General features: G+C 42.1%; 1 protein-coding gene across 7 annotated transcripts in view; it reads left to right on the top strand.

Moving 5' to 3' along the window:
* GLCE (glucuronic acid epimerase) overlaps positions 1-16,730 on the top strand; it is a 101,806-nt gene extending 85,076 nt beyond the window's left edge. For all 7 annotated transcript variants that reach the window (XM_030578283.1, XM_030578284.1, XM_030578282.1 and 4 more), the window contains 2 exons: positions 8,043-8,288; positions 12,334-16,730. In XM_030578283.1, coding sequence (XP_030434143.1) covers positions 8,043-8,288; positions 12,334-13,358 — 1,271 coding nt within the window. In that variant the 3' untranslated portion in view covers positions 13,359-16,730. The remainder of the gene's footprint in view (positions 1-8,042; positions 8,289-12,333) is intronic.
* The last annotated feature ends 4,741 nt before the right edge of the window (positions 16,731-21,471 follow it).

The following is a 21,471-nucleotide window of genomic DNA, read 5'->3' as shown; positions in this document are numbered from 1 at the left end:
ATATTAAATTATTTTAGTCTCTGGAATATATTTTGAAAAAAATATAAGATGCCCTATCAAAACACATTTCTAAAAACCTATTATTTTTAATGGACATTGTGTTAAAATATTCCTTCAAGACTATTAAATTCAGTTCTTTAAATTAGTGTTCTTTTCCTGTGTCCCATAACTACCATTTTGGATTCACTGTAGCTGCTTTTAAAAAATTCACCTTATCTTAATGATGGGCATTTGCCAGATGACATCTTGGCTCTAATACCTCACAATGCAGTGGTACTCTCCTCCTGTTTTTTTAAACTGCCTCCTTGCTTCAGAATGAGATGGAAAAAGAGGGGGGACGTCTGGAGCTGTTCTTGTGCCCTACAAGAAAGGTGTTGTATTAATTCTACACATGCCAATTCAGTTGGGTTGCAAGGTGGCCTAGCTCTCAGTGTGGACTTTTTCCCCCTAAGGACTTGTCTATATTTCAAACACTACCATGGCACAGCTGCCGTGTTGCAGCTGTACTGCTGTGGTGCTTTAGTGTAGACACCACCTATGCTGACAGGAGAGATTCTCCCATTGACATAGGTAATCCACCTCAAGAGGCAGTGGCTAGGTCAATGGAAGAATTCTTCCATCCATCACACACTGTCTACACTGGGGTTAGGCTGGCATATTTCCATGGCATAGTGAACCACTGAGAGACGTAGCTATGCTGATGTAAGTTCTGAGCATAGACCAGCCCTAAGATGCCTGACTCTAATTCGTCTCTGATTGGAGGGAAAATTGAGAGTGCATGTGCTGAGTCTTGACTCTCCCAAAACTGGCTAACCTAGTAAGGAGGGCTTTAAACTAGGTTCGACGGGGACAGGTGAGCAAAGCCCACAGGTAAGTGGGGAACAAGACCTGGGAGATGGGTTGGAAACAGGAGGGAGCACGGGCTATAATGGCAGAGAGGAAGGAGGGTCAGGGCAAAGCTGGGAGGCAAGATCAAACCAGTATCTTAGATGCCTTTATACAAATGCAAGAAGTATGGGTAATAAGCAGGAAGAACTGGAAGTGCTAATAAATAAATACAACTATGACATTATTGGCATTACTGAAACTTGGTGGGATAATACACACGACTGGAATGTTGGTGTGGATGGGTATAGTTTGCTCAGGAAGGATAGGCAGGGGAAAAAGGGAGGAGGTGTTGCCTTATATATTAAAAATGTACACACTTGGACTGAGGTGGAGATGGACATAGGAGACGGAAGGGTGGAGAGTCTCTGGGTTAGGCTAAAAGGGGTAAAAAACACAGGTGATGTCGTGCTGGGAGTCTACTACAGGCCACCTAATCAGGCGGAAGAGGTGGATGAGGCTTTTTTCAAACAACTAACAAAATCATCCAAAGCCCAAGATTTGGTGGTGATGGGGGACTTCAACTATCCAGATATATGTTGGGAAAATAACACCGCGGGGCACAGACTATCCAATAAGTTCCTGGACTGCATTGCAGACAACTTTTTATTTCAGAAAGTTGAAAAAGCTACTGGGGGGAAGCTGTTCTAAACTTGATTTTAACCAATAGGGAGGAACTTGTTGAGAATTTGAAAGTAGAAGGAAGCTTGGGTGAAAGTGATCATGAAATCATAGAATTTGCAATTCTAAGGAAAGGTAGAAGGGAGTACAGCAGAATAGAGACAATGGATTTCAGGAAGGTGGATATTGGTAAGCTCAGAGAGCTGATAGGCAAGGTCCCATGGGAATTAAGACTGAGGGGAAAAACAACTGAGGAAAGTTGGCAGTTTTTCAAAGGGATGCTATTAAGGGCCCAAAAGCAAGTTATTCCGATGGTTAGGAAAGATAGAAAATGTGGCAAAAGACCACCTTGACTTACCCTTGAGATCTTGCGTGACCTACAAAATAAAAAGGCGTCATATAAAAAATGGAAACTAGGTCAGATCACGAAGGATGAATATAGGCAAATAACACAGGAATGCAGAGGCAAGATTAGAAAGGCAAAGGCACAAAATGAGCTCAAACTAGCTATGGGAATAAAGGGAAACAAGAAGACTTTTTATCAATACATTAGAAGCAAGAGGAAGACTAAGGACAGGGTAGGCCCACTGCTCAATTAGGAGGGGGTAACAGTAACGGGAGACTTGGAAATGGCAGAGATGCTTAATGACTTCTTTGTTTCGGTCTTCACTGAGAAGTCTGAAGGAATGTCTAGTATAGTGAATGCTTACGGGGAGAGGCTAGGTTTAGAAGAGAAAATAAGGAAAGAGCAAGTAAAAATTACTTAGAAAAGTTAGATGCCTGCAAGTCACCAGGGCCTGATGAAATGCATCCTAGAATACGCAAGGAGTTAATGGAAGAGGTATCTGAGCCTCTAGCTATTATCTTTGGGAAATCATGGGAGACGGGGGAGATTCCAGAAGACTGGAAGGGGGCAAATATAGTGCCCATCTATAAAAAGGGAAATAAAAACAACCCAGGAAACTACAGACCAGTTAGTTTAACTTCTGTGCCAGGGAAGATAATGGAGCAGGTAATCAAAGAAATCATCTGCAAACACTTGGAAGGTGGTAAGGTGATAGGGAATAGCCAGCATGGATTTGTAAAGAACAAATCGTGTCAAACTAATCTGATAGCGTTCTTTGATAGGATAACGAGCCTTGTGGATAAGGGAGAAGCGGTGGATGTGATATACCTAGACTTTAGTAAGGCATTTGATACGGTCTCGCATGATATTCTTATAGATAAGCTAGGAAAGTACAATTTAGATGGGGCTACTATAAGGTGGGTGCATAACTGGCTGGATAACCGTACTCAGAGAGTAGTTGTTAATGGCTCCCAATCCTGCTGGAAAGGTATAACAAGTGGGGTTCCGCAGGGGTCTGTTTTGGGACCGGCTCTGTTCAATATCTTCATCAACGATTTAGATGTTGGCATAGAAAGTACGCTTATTAAGTTTGCGGACGATACCAAACTGGGAGGGATTGCAACTGCTTTGGAGGACAGGGTCAAAATTCAAAATGATCTGGACAAATTGGAGAAATGGTCTGAGGTAAACAGGATGAAGTTCAATAAAGATAAATGCAAAGTGCTCCACTTAGGAAGGAACAATCAGTTTCACACATACAGAATGGGAAGAGATTGTCTAGGAAGGAGTATGGCAGAAAGAGATCTAGGGGTCATAGTGGACCACAAGCTTAATATGAGTCAACAGTGTGATACTGTTGCAAAAAAAGCAAACATGATTCTGGGATGCATTAACAGGTGTGTTGTAAACAAGACACGAGAAGTCATTCTTCCGCTTTACTCTGCGCTGGTTAGGCCTCAACTGGAGTATTGTGTCCAGTTCTGGGCACCGCATTTCAAGAAAGATGTGGAGAAATTGGAGAGGGTCCAGAGAAGAGCAACAAGAATGATTAAAGGTCTTGAGAACATGACCTATGAAGGAAGGCTGAAGGAATTGGGTTTGTTTAGTTTGGAAAAGAGAAGACTGAGAGGGGACCTGATAGCAGTTTTCAGGTATCTAAAAGGGTGTCATCAGGAGGAGGGAGAAAACTTGTTCACCTTAGCCTCCAATGATAGAACAAGAAGCAATGGGCTTAAACTGCAGCAAGGGAGATTTAGGTTGGACATTAGGAAAAAGTTCCTAACTGTCAGGGTAGTTAAACACTGGAATAGATTGCCTAGGGAAGTTGTGGAATCTCCATCTTTGGAGATATTTAAGAGTAGGTTAGATAAATGTCTATTAGGGATGGTCTAGACAGTATTTGGTCCTGCCATGAGGGCAGGGGACTGGACTCGAGGTCCCTTCCAGTCCTAGAGTCTGAGTCTATAGAGACCCCGTAAGCAGCACATATGCGCAAAGAGGGGACTTTTTAATGAAACATGCTATTGATTAGAAAGTCTGATGTAGATAACTAGACTTTCTAAATGATATTCTACATCAGACTTTCTAGTCGATAGTCTGTTTCATTAAAAAGTCCCCTCTTTGTGCATACGTGGTGCTCAATGTGCTGTCAGTCTTGGATGTTAAATGTAGAATGTATCTGGAAGATCACTGCAGATGGTCACTTTGCAGTACTGCTGACTTTTAGGCTGAAAAACGACGTGAACTGCAATACAAAACTAGGCAGGACAAGTTCTGCGGCATCTCAACTTGCAAAATATGTATGCTCCACGCCGATCTGGAATATGTCTAGCTGCTGTATATTTCAGCCACACATTTCTGTGAATGAATTTAATCAAAGTGTCAAGTGTCATTTACCTATAAATTTGGCTTTCTGCATTATGCCATTTAGAGCTGTTGTGCAATGCGGTGCAGAGATCCCTAATGTGGTTAGGAAAATAAACTTGCTAGCATCTGGCAGACTTGTTTTTGAGGAGAAATAACAACTGTTTGTGGGGGAGAGGATGGATGTCAAAGTAAAACCGTTTGAAAAGGTTTTAGGTTTCAAAGTTAAAACAATAGAATGATGTGAGATGACAGTCTATATCAAGTAGTTCGTATATTGTCACCAGATGGGATGAAGGAGAGTTTGTGTTATATTTTACCTTGTCTCTTTTGTATAAGGTAATATGTTGCCTTGTGTCCTGTGACTTGGAAAATTTAATCATGTCATCTTCTTAAATTAACAGCTACAAGTAAAGCTTTTACAGCAGATTTCATCTTATGATCCCAATACATGCACCCTTAACTGAGAACACTCAATATTAATAAGTGAGCTAGTTTCCAGCAGTTGAGATAATACATAGTACTTAAATATTTCCCTTGATGCTTTTACTCTTCAGGCAGAAGTAGTCCATCAAGTTACTTTCAGGAACATTTATTATTCGAAACATGTATCTTCTTTAATTTATTTTAATCTTTTCATTACACCAGGTTCCAGGGATTGCTTGCTTCCAAGCTGAACATTTCCAAGGGACAAAAATGGTGCAAATGCCACCATATTTATTTTCACTTTTAATTTTCTTCACTTTGTGCCATTCAAAGGTTTGTAAGATTCAGCTTTGAGACTAAGTTGGAAGACCAGTAAATCATGTTTGTTAAACTCCAGCAAGTTTTGAATTTTTTTATCCTTGCTTCATGTTCTGTGTGCATTTCCTTTCATATTACCATTTATCCAGATATTGGCATATAAATTAGAGCCTCTTTCCATATACTAAGGCTCCTCTTGCCTCCCCTGTTCAGTCAGTGATGTGACATGTTGTCTGTCGTCAGTTCTGGCTATGATAATGAGGTTGTCCTCACTGAATGGACATTAATGAGTACGTTGGGCAGAAGGAAGATGACGGGGGTTAGGAGCTGGGGGGCGGCTGCTGTTTTTAAGCATATAATGGAGGCTGGTCATGACCGAAAATGTTAGAAAATGTGTATTGATGAATGAGGTTTCAAGAGCATTACATTACTCAGTGAGCTTCAGTTATACAAATTAGCAGGTTGTAGCAGGTCTCTGGGGGTCCAGCTGTTAACAGATGTTGGAGCTCTGCGCAGATGTGCCAGTTAATTCTTATTGACTGATTTTGGTAGATGTGACTTTTTAATTCCACTTCAAATGTAAGGGGTGGGGACTGGCTTTCTCCTCAGAGGCAACTAGGATCTGGGACAAGGATGCCCTTGCAGAGAAACCCTAACTTAGGGGACAAAGGTTTAGGTTGCCATGTTTTTTATTTATATATACTGAGCTAAACCTGAAGGAGAGAAGTTTAGACCAGAAAGTATGTGTAAATTCTGTGAAGAGCAGGGTGGGGGAAATCTTATTACACAGACATTATTTCAAGATGTATTTATAGACTCATAGACTTAATGGTCCCTTCTGACCTTAATGATCATCTAATCTGACTTCCCGCACAACGCGGGCCACAGAATCTCATCCACCGACTCCTGTAACAAACCCCTAACTGTAACAAGCCCCTAACCTATGTCTGAGTTATTGAAGTCCTTAAATCGTGGTTTAAAGACCTCAAGGTGCAGAGACTCCTTCAGCAAGTGACCCATGCCCCATGCTGCAGAGGAAGGCGAAAAACTTCCAGGGCCTCTGCCAATCTGCCCTGGAGGAAAATTCCTTCCCGACCCCAAATATGGCCTGTGCATGTGAGCAAGACTCACCAGCCAGCACCCAGGAAAGAATTCTCTGTAGTAACTCAGCTCCCACCCCATCTAACATCTCATCACAGACCATTGGGCATATTTACCTGCTAATAAAGATCAATTAGTTGCCAGAATTAGGCTATCCCATCATACCATCCCCTCCATAAACTTATCAAGCTTACTCTTGAAGCCAGATATGTCTTTTGCCCCCACTACTCCCCTTGGAAGGCTGTTCCAGAATTTCACTCCTCTACTGGTTAGAAACCTTCGTCTAATTTTAAGTCTAAACTTCCTAATGTCCAGTTTATATCCATTTGTTATAATAGCCTTATAGTTCAGGAGCTGTAACAGTTTAAATTTGCAAGTACATCTCTACCCTGATATAACGTGACCTGATACAACACGAATTTGGATATAACACGGTAAAGCAGTGCTCCGGAGGGGAGGGGCAGGACTGCGCCTGTCATAACATTTTTCCCAGATCTGGACCTTAGCGTCCAAAACATGGGTGTTAGCATGAAAACCTCCAAGCTTAGTTACCAGGTTGGACCTGGTAAAGCTGCCAGCAGCCAGGAATCTATACAGTGCCTGGCACACTGTGGTCTCCCCAAAACCTTCCCTGGGGGACCCCGAGACTCAGATTCCTTGAGTCTCACAACAAAGGGGAATAAACCATTTCCCTTCCCCGTCCTCCCCTCCGGGTGTTCCCTCCCTGGGTTCCTGGAGAGATATACAGAAGCAAGCTCCATGAATCTAAACAGAGGGACTCCACCCTCCCTGTTTCCAGTCCTGGAAAACAGAAGTACCGAGAGCTAATCTCTCTTCCCCCCTCACCCAGAGGGTATGCAAAGTCAGGCTTAGTAAATCTAACACAAAGAGATTTTCCCCCTGACTTCTTCCTCCCACCAATTCCCTGGTGAGCTGCAGACTTAATTCCCTGGAGTCCCCACTAAAGAAAAACTCCAACAGGTCTTAAAAAGAGAGCTTTATATAAAAAGAAAGAAAAGGACATAAAAATGGTCTCTCTGTATTAAGGTGACAAATACAGGGTCATTTGCTTAAAAGAAAAAAATGAATAAACAGCCTTATCCAAAAAGAATACAATTTAACACATTCCAGCAACTACACACATGTAAATACAAAAGAAAACAATATAAACCTTATTGTCTTACTATCTTTGTACTTACAACTTGGAAACAGAATATTAGAAAGCCAGGAGATAGAAAAATCACTCTCATAGCCGAGAGGGCACAGACACAAGACAAAAGAACAAAGAACTCACACTCAAAACTTCCCTCCACCCAGATTTGAAAAAGTCTTGTTTCCTGATTGGTCCTCTGGTCAGGTGTTTCAGGTTACTCCTTTCCAGGTGAAAGAGACATTAACCCTTAGCTATCTGTTTATGACAGCGCCCTCCAGCGGATCAAAGTAAGTTTGATATAACATGGTTTCACCTATAACACGGTAAGATTTTTTGGCTCCCGAGGACAGCGTTATATCGGGGAAGAGGTGTATTGAGTAAAATTGCAGGTTCACTATGAAACAATGCTAGTAAAATTCTACTAATGTTATTTTACATTTAATTTGCAGAGATTTATGTGGTATTAGAGGGATTTAATGATCTCCAGAGTGGAAGGAAAAATCCATAAAAATGTTTATGTATTAAAGTATGGTATTGCAATAAGCAAGTAAATGACCAGGTATGGTAGAATGTGGTGAGAACTTCACTTTCCCTTCTGCGTCTGGTCGGTTTTGATATCAGTTTTTAGTATTTGCAGACCTTGGTAAAAAGGAGAGTAATTCACCTTTTTTCAATAGAGTTTCTTTGTCTGTGCCTGAGAACTAATGGTGAAAGTTACTTCTGGTAAATGGTATTTATTTATGTAAAATGGGGGAGAGAAGGGGAGACAGAATTCTAAACTGTATTTTAAATGTTCTAACAATTATTCATGTTTTTCCTATATTACAGGTGTGCCATTGTCCACACAGTGGGGACCTCAAGGCTATTTCTACCCAATCCAGATTGCACAATATGGGCTAAGTCATTATAGTAAAAATCTGACTGAAAAACCACCTCACATAGAGGTGTATGAAACAGCTGAAGACAAGGACAAAAGCAGCAGACCTGTTGATTGGACTGTACCAAAAGGCTGTTCTGTTTCAACAGTAACTGATAAATCCAGGTTCACTAATGTTAAACAGTTTGTCGCTCCAGGTGTGTTGTTATAACTACATCACAGATAAGCCATTTGTGTTAATTTTGTGCAGATGTTATCACGGGAGTCCTTTATTAAATACATATGTATATAACCTTGCTGACTTTTCATCTTTGAAATCTCACCTGAAAACCTGTTTTCACCTTTGTCTTTTATTTTCCTTCTATCTTATCTCTCAACTTTGTAACGAACTATAAAGTGAACAGAAGCTGTATTATAGAAGAGATTTTGCCACACAGATAAAGAACAGAAAAGCTCCAGATGAAATCCTGCAGCCTTTAGTTGCCATGCCTATCACAGGAATAGGAGGAAGCAAATAACCCTTGAAACCAGTCTGTAGAATAGGAAATGGGAGTAAAATAAATTCTACAATCTTAGTGCTAACGAATTACAGATAGGGTGCTCCTGCAATATCCTCTTTATAGGCTTAACTGCATGGACCCCATCAGTGCTTCCATTATCAATCCCTGTATTCAAAGATTTTTCATTAGAATGTAAATGTTTGTGTTGTGCTGGAACTTGGCATACAAGTGTTACAATATTTGTCAATTCAGGCCTTCCTAAGCCTAAGGAAAGAGGGAAAGTTGGACTACATGTGGCTTCAGGTTTTTTTAAATATTCTATTGCTCTGTAACAGTACTGCAGATTCATGCAGCAAGGGTTAATCTGTAAGATGGGTTTAACATATCCTGTACATTAAAATAACCAACATGTTCAAAACCCTCCTGAACTGAAAGATATAATATTGTTTAATGGAGGAAATCAAGAAAGTCTAATTCTGTAACCTACTCTCTGTTTCATTGTGCATGAGCTTTCGTGCCCAGGATGGCTGTGGAATCAGGCCCAAGGTGTTCAGGTATTTTTACCTTGGCCCAGATCCTAAGGGATCGCACAATTGCTTTCTGTGCCATTGCTGGTAGAATCTTACCCTAAAACTCCAAAGTTGCTGAAAATTGGAAGGTCATCTCAGCATAGGAGGACCCTCCAGTGGTGTAGTGGCTTCCTGCTGCCAATGTAATGGAATATGACAGGGAAAAAGCTAGAATGAGGATTTCCCTGTGCTCTGAGAGCCCTAGCTACATGTCAGTCCCTTGGGGGTCATGAGTGGCTGAGGTAACATCAAGTAACCTTCAGGCTGCTCTGAGTGACACAGAGCTACGACTAGCCTCGGTGGGGAGCGAAAGGTTACCTTCCCAGCTGCACTGTTTGCTTGGCAGCTATAGCCTTTGTTCGAACCCAGCCTCTCTGAGTTTTCCCAGTCAGTATGTATCTCCACTCAGTGTTCTAAAATATACCTTCACTTCCTCTTGAATTGTCATATTCTGTTTCATTCTTAACAAAACAAATCATCGGTACAACAAAATGCATTATTTTATGCAACATTTTCTCCTTGTACTAAGACAGCCTCATTAGTAAGGACTGAATGTATTTTTCTCCCTAATCAATACCCATTAGAATTAATGAGTCCATTACTTAAAAAGACAATGAAGTAATTTTAGTCAGCACCTTAGGCCTGGGTCTCTAAGGAAAAAGTTGTCAGAACACTCTTGTGTCTTTGTAGTAGATAAATATAAGGAGAGGAAAGGTTATAAGATCTTTTATGTATTCTCCCCTCATCCTTTATTGATGGCAGAGTAATCTTCAGACCTTGAAGGCCACAGTGTGAATCCACTCATCTTAGATGGCCTTAAGTAATAGATTTATAGGTGCTTAATGCAGTACAAGTAATGGGCAACCTTTAGTTTTTTGGGTTTTTATTTGGTTCTTAACTTTTTGCCTCTCTTCCCATAGTGTTTGGTATGGTAGAAAGGAACAGGAATAAGCAGAAATGATAGATGGGGACAGTCAACATTTTAACATTTTTTTTAAAGAACTAATTTATTTTACAGAATTTTGTTAGTGGTTGAGTTAGTGATTCACAGAACAACACTAGTGTAACAAGGCACTGCTGTTTCTCTACTTCAAAGGCAGATGCTGAACTTCAGAGCTCAAAGGAAATAAAGCTTTATTTAAAAAAAACAACAAAAAAACCCCATAAAATTCAATCATAAAGGAGATACGGTAACACTGAGATCGTACAGTGCAGCATGTGAAACGATAGTCTTGATGCAAAGCATAATGGATTAGTTTGGTAGATGGGGAAAGCCTTGTATTCTTGAGGGAATGTGGTTCATAACTCGGTTGTTGCTCCTAGAAATATTGAAGGGGTATTTCATACATCAAGGAGCGCAAGCAAAGAAACAATCATCTTTCACACATGAGAATTTTATTCCATTAAAAACATTAATTTAAAATGACTGTCTTTAAACAGTTATCATACCTCTGTGCTTTCAAAACTACAAGATCTGTACAGTCTTACAGACTATTTAGCTGTTTGATCATCTACTACAGTTTTGGGGGGATTTGGTCTTATACTTAAAAGCTAATGTGTGAAGAAACAAAGTTTCCTTATGGTGTATTGCTTTGGAACCTTATTTAATTGTTGACATATTGTTTTGTCGTCTTTTTTTTAAAAAGACAGCACTGAGTTTTGCCCTTGTAGAGGTTAATAAATTAAAATGTAAAGTTTCTTTGTGTTCATTTTTTCACTAAATTGATCAGTTCCCTGCTCTTGCAACAGTCAAGCAGGCAAAACCTAGCTAATAGAGATCCATTGGGACTAAAATTAAAATCTAACTATCTGTTTCTTTCTCAGTTCTCCTAGCTGTTTTGCTTAATGTGGGTCTAGTCTGAAGTGTGACTAAAAATGGCATAGCTGGGGCTCCATGTTTTTTTCCTCTCATTTTCCGTTTCAGATATTTTCAGTTTGCAGCTAGAAAGAGTTCTTCCCTAATGAGCTCAGTAGAATCTCTGTAAATCAAGCTGGGTGCTTCCTTCTGGTGCATCACCAGTAACAGATGTCCTGCAGGCCCAATTAGGCCCTCAGTTATGCTTGCGCAACACCCAATTACCTTCAGTAGATTTGCACAGGTAGCTGGTGGGCCCTGTGGTGGAACTTAGCAAACATCTAAGTTGATGACAGTAGACTCTGCCATGGGGTGTTTTGCCTTCTACTTTGGTTACACAGGCAGGGGTACTGGAACAGTTTGTATAGTGGGGGGGCTGAGAGCCATTGAACCAAACTGTAAACCTTGTATACGATGGAAACCACTTCAAGCCGGGGTGCAGCAGCACCTAGTTCCAGCAACAATTTTCTGACTGAGGAATTGAAGAGAAGTGGGCAGTTAATAATCTGTTGGCACAAATCATGTCAACTGCTTTATGTGACAAGTCCCAGAATATGTAATGCCAAATTAGTGCCAGCCACCCAATTTGCTCACGCACAGTCGGATTTTTATTGAAATATGACATATAATATAAAGTGACTTTTTGTTCTGCTTTTCTTTCTTTGAATCATAACCAGCTGGAACAAATTGCCCATACTGTGTTACTAGAATGCCAGACCTGATTAGGATAAGATTTATTGTAGCTAGAGAGGTTTATATTTTTTGAATTGTGTTGCTTGGTTAGCTCATATTGCTGTCTACTGTGGATAGCTTAATACTACCAAACATATTTCAGGTTCTCAGTGATGCAGCCCATCTACCTCTTTTCAACTCTCCCTCTCTTAGTCTCCTCTTATGCCAGTTGTCCTTTGCCTGAAGAGTCCATTTTGGCATCTGCATGACGTCCGGGGTGGTGTTCAGCTAGCACAGGATACTGAAGAAGCAATTTGGCCGATACCTTGGCACTTCTCCTAGACAGAATGCAGTAATGTGTTAATGTAAGCTAAAGGAGGGAAATTTTCACTTATGGTGCAGGGAGTCATCTGTGTCCCATTAATTGATGCTGTGTTCTTAATTTAGTAATAAGCAATAATGAACTGACACACACAATGGAAATACAGATTTTTAGGTTAAGTGCCATTGAATTATTTCAGATTTTATCTGGCAAACCTAATTGTATGGTGTAACTTCCTTTTAAATGTTTTATTAATATACATCCTGGCAGATCATTTTTTACCTCTAACCGCTTTCTTTTGTTTATGTTTTGTGTTTTTTCCAGAAAATACTGAGGGGGCGTCACTGCAGCTTGGGAACTCAAGAGATTTTATTATTTCTTTTGACCTCAAATTCATCACAAATGGGAGCATATCTGTGGTTCTAGAAACAACTGAGAAGAACCAGCTCTTCACCATACACTACGTCTCAAACACTCAGCTGATCACTTTTAAAGACAGAGATATTTACTATGGCATTGGACCTAGGACCAGTTGGAGCACAGTCACCAGAGATCTGGTAACTGACTTGAGGAAAGGAGTTGGTCTCTCCAACACGAAAGCTGTGAAGCAGACAAAAATAATGCCTAAGAAAGTGATTCGGTTGATCACGAAGGGAAGAGGCTTCATTGACAATGTCACTATATCGACAACTGCCCACATGGCGGCTTTTTTTGCCGCGAGTGATTGGCTAGTGAGGAACCAGGATGAGAGAGGTGGCTGGCCAATTATGGTGACACGGAAGTTAGGGGAAGGGTTTAAATCTTTAGAGCCTGGCTGGTACTCTGCCATGGCACAAGGGCAGGCCATTTCAACGTTAGTCAGGGCTTATCTCTTAACAAAAGACCACACATTTCTCAGCTCAGCTTTACTGGCAACAGCACCTTACAGGCTCCCGTCAGAGCAGCATGGAGTGAAAGCTGTCTTTATGAACAAACATGACTGGTATGAAGAGTACCCAACCTCCCCTAGCTCATTTGTTTTGAACGGTTTCATGTACTCTCTGATTGGACTGTATGACTTAAAAGAAACTGCAGGTGAGAAGCTGGGGAATGAGGCAAAGTCTCTCTATGATCGAGGAATGGAGTCCCTCAAAGCCATGCTGCCGCTCTATGATACCGGCTCAGGAACGATCTACGACCTCCGTCATTTCATGCTAGGCTCTGCTCCCAACTTGGCCCGGTGGGACTATCACACCACCCACATAAACCAACTCCAGCTATTAAGCACGATTGACGAGTCCCCAATTTTCAAAGAATTCGTCAAGCGATGGAAGAGCTACCTTAAAGGTGGCAGGGCAAAGCACAACTAGAGCTCACAACCAAAACCCCGTTTCAGCTGTCTGCTGTTGACAGGAATTATTGGACTCCTTAAAGCTAAACAAAAGTAAATTTTAAAAGGTTGCATACTAAGTTTTTTGTGAACTATTTCAAAGTGGTCCTCAAAACTGATCTTCAGAAAGTAATTGCATTCCAGCGTGAGACTACTTCTGTCTGGGAGGTGGAGTTTGAAGCAGTCCAGTCAAAGGACTGAATAAAAGCTGGTGCTTTATATTGTTTACCGGCCCATAGTGTTCCATAGCTAAATTATTCACACTGAACAAAATCCATTTGTACTCCTGAGTTGGGGGGGGGGGATTTTTTTCCTTTCTGTAGGAAAGATAATTTACAGAAGCCATATAGGTCTCTAAAGTCCATCACTTGCCTGAAAAGTTAGTATGTGGCCTCTTTTAAAATGGAATTATCTGTATATATGTTGGAAGCAGAATTACAGATCATGTGATGTAATGCAGTAAATGTGTATTTACTTGTAACCTGGATAGTCAACAGTGTATCTCTTTAAAAGCATTTCTCTAATACAAATTTTTTTCTTGGGGGGTGGGGGGGAGGAATACACAAAATTTGTTTTACATTCTGTATATCGAGAAATATGTTGAACATATGGTTTCTTTAAAGATGTGTAAATGGAAAACACACACAGCCAGCATTCAGGCTTGTTAAGTTATGTAAGCACAACTCAAAGTGGGATTAGTTGACTGCACAAAAACTGCAAGCATACCATTGAAATTTGAATTTACAATCTTATTTGAGGCTTGCTAATCAACATTCCCCCCCCCCCCCCATGTAGCTGGAATCTCTTGTCATGGAATCTGATGTTTTGTACTGTATTTTCACCCACGCTTGAGAGGTTTCTGTATCAATATTATTTTTTTCTAGTGATTTAATTTTTAAACTGATTTTTAAAAAGTGGATCAAGCATTTTAAATGTTAAAATTAAGATCTAGGTCTCTACACTTAGTTATACCCACAATATTGGCTTAATTTTTTGTATTCTCAGTTGCTCTGACAAGTGAGGAAGAGTATGTGTGCAATAACTGAATGTGTTGAACCCGTGCATTCAGTGACATATGTTATTGTTCAGAATTAACCTGAAATGTCCTTTTTATATCTATAAAGTCTTTTCACTAGCCATTAGTCTTTCATTTCAACATGTGTAGGGCCCTGTCAGATTCACAGCCATGAAAAATGCATCATGGCCCGTGAAATCTGATCTCCCCCATGAAAAATGGCTATTGTAGGGGAAGGGCAGGGCTGGGGGCACCCCAACTGGAGCCTCCTACCATGGGCCAGGCTCCAGCTGCTAGTCCCAGCCCAGGATGCGGCGGGACAGGACTTCCTCTTCCCCTGCAGGGGCCACTCTCAATCCTGGGTCAGACCCACCTCCGGGATCCTTCCCCACCTGCAGGAAGTGCTGCAGCTGCTGGCTGTGACAGCCCCCTGACCCAAGCAGAGAGGCTGTGGCCCCAGCTGTCAGTGCCCCCAATCCTGGTGGTGAGACTGCTGGAAAAACCTGGACATATGTTAACCCACCTCCCCATACCTTGCAACCTTTGCTTCTGCACTGCTGGTGGCAGTGGTGCTGGCTTTAGAGCTTGGCATCCAGCCAGCAGCAGCGCAGAAGTGAGGGTGGCAATCCTGCTGCCCTCTTTTGGGTCAGGACCCCCACACTTACAACACTGTAAAATTTCAGATGTAATCGTATGAAAATGTGAAACTGACTTTTTAAAATCCTATGATCGTCAAACTGACTAAAATGATCCATGAATTTGGTAGGCCTCTAAACGTGTTTTGCCTGCTTGTAGTTCGGAGAGAGTAAACGAACCAACTCATGTCATTGTACCAATAGTGTTTTTTATGGTAGTGCATCACTAAAGTCTGCTAATATTTTGGTCAGTACAGATTATGAATCCCAAACCTTTAAGTTGTAGACACATTCCAGCATGGTAAAGTACACCTGCTAGTTAACAGATTTTTTTTTTCTGTTGGTCCTGTTGTACGTTCCTAATGTTTGTGTGGTTTAAAAAATATACCAAGGAGAGTTTGAGTGGGGAGCGATGTTTGTATTGGGGACAAAATAAATTCAGACCACTGAAAGGAGAGATGTGGCAGATCACAGTAAGACTTTAAAAGCCTTTTCTATTTTGCTCATCAATGTACAAAACAGGTTTGTAGTTCTTTTGATCTTTGCAGACACATAACATGATCGTATTGATTCCAACAAAAAGTAGATGTCACAGCAGAACTATTTTGAACCCTAAAATCTTTATCAATACCAAAGTGTTCAGAGAGGAGATTTTCCTCAAATTACAAGAGAGAAAAAAAACAAAACAAAACTGCTTCTCCATAGCTGATCACTATCTGAGAGTGAAAGAGACATCTTTCTGGTGTGTTTCCTCAACATTATACTGATTTGGATTTGGAGAATCAAATGAGAAGGTTTGGGTACTGCTTCTGTGACAAATATCAGTGCCTTAACAATATGAACACCTTTTCCTAGTGATTAGGAAAAGTGTGTTTAAAATCAAATAGTGGCATTGATCTTTCCATGTTTCATACCTCACATTGGAGTCCATCTGGCAGCAGACAGATTTGTTAAGAAACATGGGTTAGTCATTTCAGCTGAGAAACTGATGTACCATTCTATTTTTAAAGCAATCTCCATTGCATTTTTGTTGTTGGAGTGCATATGCATGTAAATTAAGCAATCAGCCAGGAGTGCTTATGGAACCTAAAACATGGATCCCTCTTCATTTTAAAAAAGAAGTGGGCTCTGGGAAAGCATTAATTGACACCAGTGCCGGTAACTTCATTTATTTGTTTTCACTGTATAATCCCTTTTGTACCTCTGTTTTTAAACTGACAAAAGATCTTAGATGCTAAGGTCTATTTAACCCATTTGCTAGGATTATTGTACATATATATTTCATCAGAAACACGGTGCACGTGGGTATATGCAAACCAGTGAGACAAGCACAACTATAGAAGTGTGGCAGTGCTGTTTTTCTTGGCCATTGTGTGCGACATTCACTGAAAGCTGCTATTTTCACTCACTTTGTAATTGTACTTTATTCTTTTCTACGTTTTACGTGGGGGGGTACACACCATGTGTTAAATATGCAATAGATTGTTTACAGGATGCCCTTCTAAAGGGTAGTCCTTTGTAAAGCTGTATAGACTTTGCAGTTTAAGCACAATGTGCACATGTTAGTTTTATATACAGCAAGACATGATTTTTGCAAAGGGAAAGAGGTACTATTATGTTTATATACAAAGTAAATGGATCAACGTTTGTGCTTAATGTAAAGCTGCTTTATAAAATTGTAAAATAAAATTTTTTATCTTAAGACATGGTTTTGGGTGTTACCTTTTAATAGGCATAGGAATCACCTACATGATAAAAATAATCGCTTGATTGCACATAAGTAAAAACAAACCCACTATCTAGTTTGCAGTCTTCCTAATGGTTTGATAAATGTCCCCTTTCAGGATCGTCCTCAAAGCAATGACCCTCTATGGTGAAGGTGGAGCAGGCTCTTCTGCTTCTTCCTAGCTTGCTCGTTGGGGCTTCGTTTAATCTTTGAGGTGACTTCCACTCAGACCTCTGATCCCCAGCCTCCCAAATAAGCTTGATACTGTCAGTTATTTCCACTAAAGGGCCTCAGTTATTTCCACTAAAGGGCCTAAATATATTGAATTCTCATACTGTATGATCATTCTAAATTTGAACTGATAATCATTGGACAATAAACTAATGGAGCAAATTGATGGTCTGCATTTGCAGTAATCTATACAAGAGTGTTACCAGTCTCATTTTTATCTATAGCTTTAGCTAAATACCTCTTGCGTAAATACGTCTGCCTTACTTGTAGGTATAAAAGTTAAACCTGTTTTTTTGTTAAGGCTACTTAAGTTTAACTTACTGCAATTGAAATTGCAGCAAAAAATGAATTGGGAGACCCTTGAATTTTATTCTGCAAGGCGTTTTCTGTTGGGTGGGGAGGGTAGCTCAGTGGTTTGAGCATTGGCCTGCTGAATCCAGAGTTGTGAGTTTCAGTCCTTGAGGGGGCTATTTAGGGATCTGGGGCAAAAATCTGTCTGGAGATTGGTCCTCTGCTGTGAGCAGGGGGTTGGAGTAGATGACCTCCTGAGATCCCTTCCAACCCTGATATTCTATGATTCCATGACTGAAATGAAACTTCCTGCTTAACACAGGAATAGCAAATTTGGAAATACCTTGCTAGTCACTCCTGTGGCCTCAGTCACTATTAGCACTGTTGGAGGTGAAGAGTTAGATGATTTTTAGCTGCAAAGAACATTCTGACCTACATAAGTGTGTAAACTGTGAGTTAATGGGTCTTTTTAACTTTATACAATTCAAATAGCTAGAACATGCCTCTGCTACAATGATGCAGACTTTCCAGCATCTTCCCTCAACTATTTGGGCAAAAGTATTGATTTTCATTACTTAGCAATTTGTTGAGAATGTCTGAACCGAAAATAGAAGTGAATTTAAATATGTTGTCTTGGTGATGAATTTGAATGTTTGCTGCTCAATTTGTGGTGAAAGGAGATACATTTACCATCTGCCTACAATGATTGATAACTTGCACGTGTGCATTACATTTCCTGAATGTTAAATAGTTCTCTTCTATCACTTACTAATCCTCTTCCAAAAATGGAAGAAGCTATTTAAATGACACAAGTGCTCAGCATTTTAGTGTGTTAAACAAGGTCGGTTTTTGCTGTGGTGAAGTGTGAACGGTGCTACAAATAATTAGTCTTTAGGACAGGACAATGCTTTTTAAATACAGCATTCTTTAAAATTTAATCTGCAGCCAGGGAGATTTAGGTTTGATATTAAGAAACCCTTTCTATCTGTAAGGATAGTTAAGCTCTGGAATACACTACCAAGGGAGGTTGTGGAATTCTCATCCTTGGAGTTTAAGAACAGGTTGAACAAACATCTGTCAGGGCTGGTCTAGGTTAACTTGGTCCTGCCTCTGCTCGAGGGGCTGAACTTGAGGACTTCTTACGGTCTCTTCTAGCCCTGCGTTTTCTAGGATTCTGTAACCCTAGAGAGGAGTTATCAGTAAGTAACTCACATTATAATGGTCACTAGAGGTTTAGTAATGTGAAGACCACAGCCTTTCTTTTGTCACGCTACAATCTTGTTTTAAAACCGTGTGCTAGCAGGAAGGCAGAGTGGTGATGATATGGGTTGACCTAGAGCAGGGGTGGGCAAACTTTTTGGCCTAAGGGCCACATCTGAGTATGAAAATTGTATGGCAGGTCATGAATGCTCATGAAATTGGGGGAGGTGTGGGCTCTGGGCAGGGGATTGGGAGGCAGGAGGGGATGAGGGCTCCAGCTGGAGGTGTGAGTTCTGGGGTGGGGCCAGGGATGGGAGGTTTGGGGTGGAGCAGAGAGGCTCAGAATATGGGAGGTGGCTCTGGGCTGGAACAGGGGGTTGCAGTGTGGGGGGCTGGGGATGAGGGGTTCTAAATCCAGGAGGGGGCTCTAGGGTGAGACTGGGGATGAGGGATTTGGGGTGCAGGAGGGAACTCCAGGTTGGGACCAAGGGGTTTTGGAGGGCGGGAGGGGAATCAGGGCTGGGGCAGGGGGTTGGGGCATGGGAGGAGGTCAGGCGTTCAGGCTCCGGGTGGCACTTACCTCAAGCAACTCCCAGAAACATCAGCATGTGCCCCTCAGGCTCCTATGTGGAGGCGCAATGCCAGCCAGGCAGGTCCGCGTGCTGCCCCTGCAGCTTCCATTGGCCGTGGTTCCAGGCCAATGGGAGCTGCAGAGCCGGTGCTTGGGGAGGGGGCAGCATGTGTAGCCCCCTGGCTGTCCCTACATGTAGGAGCCGGAGTGGGGAGAATAATCAACACACACAGGGAAGAAAACCCACCTTTGGCTGGCATCTGGGCTTTGCTCCTATTGAGGCAACTCCTGTAATCTTACAAAATTAAATAAGAATTTCCCAAGCTGCAGTAGGAATTTCTCTGCTCTAAAGGGAAGCAGAGCAGAGTGGACAGGAGAGGCTTAGTGTGTGTGATGGCCCAGGACTGTGCTCTGTCCAGGGGTGACTCCTCTCCTCTCTACTTGGTTCTTCCATCTAGTCCTGAATCATGGTTCTGAACATCAAAGGCAATTACAGACACTTAGAAAAAATAATTAAAAAAAAAAAACTTTTTGCGCATTGTAGGGGGCCCAAGAGCGCGCGCCAGGCTGTCCTAGAGAAGCAGTCGGAACGTCAGGAGTTGGCAGCACAGGAATCCTGGGGCCATTGTTTCCAAGTGCCAGAGCCACCCAACTGTAGAGGATTAGCATGGCTGGAAACCAGCTAGAGCAATAAGTGCTTTTGTTTCCAGTACATTAAAACAGAACTGCTACTCCGTTTCTCCAAACACCACTTGGCTTTGCAGGCCTTGTGGGAACGGGCCGTGCTCTAACCTAGTCAATCTGAGAGGTTGCTGACTTCCCTGGGGTAATGCACTGAACCCCGAATGGGCGGTGATGGTGCGTGCTCCCCCTCTTCATCACACAGTCTAGGCCTGAGCTGGAGGCTCGACCTGAACCCGTGGCAGGCTGGTCCTTTCCCTGCCAAAATGATCCTGTCGCCCGCTGTAAAAGGAGGCAGGAAGGTGCTGAAGGCCTTGGGCAGGGACTGGAGGGCTCTGGGATGGAAGCAGGGAACTAGAGAGAGTCGTCTCCTCATCCCATGCCTGGCTCCTTGAGCCATCCACTTCCTTGAACTTGTACAGACTGGATCCTCAGCTGCTGTCCCCTGGAGTATCGCCATTGACGTCAGTAGGACGGGGCTGTGGCTCCGGCCCGTGCTTGTACGAACCTTCACCAATGCTGCTTCCGAGTCCCTGCGGCTAGTGCAAAGGCCAAGCACTGAAGCCCTCTGCAGGAACATACTACCGGGGCAGGGGGTGGGAATAGGTCAATGGTGTCCCCTCTTGCCTACCAAGGATCAGTGATGAATAGTTTGTGGTAGGTCCAACAGTGCCCCTGCAGGTCCCCATTGTGCTGTCAGGAACAGTGAGATGTTCACACTCAGCAGCAGCGTCTCCGACCGCTGAAATGCTTTTCACTGCCTCCTGCCTCTGAAATCAAAATGACGTTTACGTGGTTCTCTGTAATGTACAAAATTAGTCAGGACCTTCGGGGCATTAAGGGAGGCATTTTCAGCAGTTTGTGCCCAATGCACATGAAGCATCTAAAAGGATTTGCTTCCGCAAAGCCCATTACTGCCAACGTTCAAATGGCATCGCTTAGGTGGGGAATATGAATCCATTAATTGGATCATAAAGAGGCCTTATTAAAATCCCCTCTTTATCCCAAGTGCTAGCCTGGGTAGGTCGGATCTTATTAAATATTCATATTCCACTGTTTCGGGTTTTGTTTTTACTGTGGCTTGTTTGAACAATCAAATGTCAGCGGAAACAGCTGGTGGTAAACTGCCTTTTTTGTCCGTGTTTAGGGAGTATGGCTTTGGCTGCTGTGTGCTTAATTGGGAGATGAGCTGCTTAGAGTGAATTAAATATTAATACTGTGTACTGGTCCTTTAATGCACTAAACCTTATTTGTGTCGTTCAAAACACTAACCAGCTGTGGCTCTGCTCCTTACTGGGATTAGTGTATTTCCAGCCTTTATACACTCTCATACACTGAAGCTAGAGCTGTGGGGGGACAGATGACTTTCATAGGACTTTGCTATGAAGAGTGCAACAGTGTAAGCAGGACTTTCCAAATGTCCATTCCTCAAGGCAGGGCTGGGACATTGGCTGTGATGTCGGGGGGTGGGAGGAGAAAAGCCACCAAGATCCTCAGGGATTTTAAGATGTGCAAGGTGCAAGAAATAGGTGATGCTCTGTGCTGGTAATGGCTGTGGCCCTGCTGCTCCAGCTTTTTCTGTCTGCAGATGACATCGTAAAAGGAAAAAACCCACTAGGCAGCCCGTCTCCAACCCTTCCTCCGTAGCTCATTCTGTGCATAGCAGAGTGTCTCTGCAGAGCCCCCCATGGTGCATGGTACAGTGTGAGAACCTTGCCTTGCACTGCTGTCCTTGTGGGCGAG

Source organism: Gopherus evgoodei, chromosome 10 (assembly GCF_007399415.2).
Source record: "Gopherus evgoodei ecotype Sinaloan lineage chromosome 10, rGopEvg1_v1.p, whole genome shotgun sequence".
Lineage (NCBI taxonomy): Eukaryota > Metazoa > Chordata > Testudines > Testudinidae > Gopherus > Gopherus evgoodei.
This window is presented reverse-complemented; position numbering and strand designations above follow the sequence as displayed.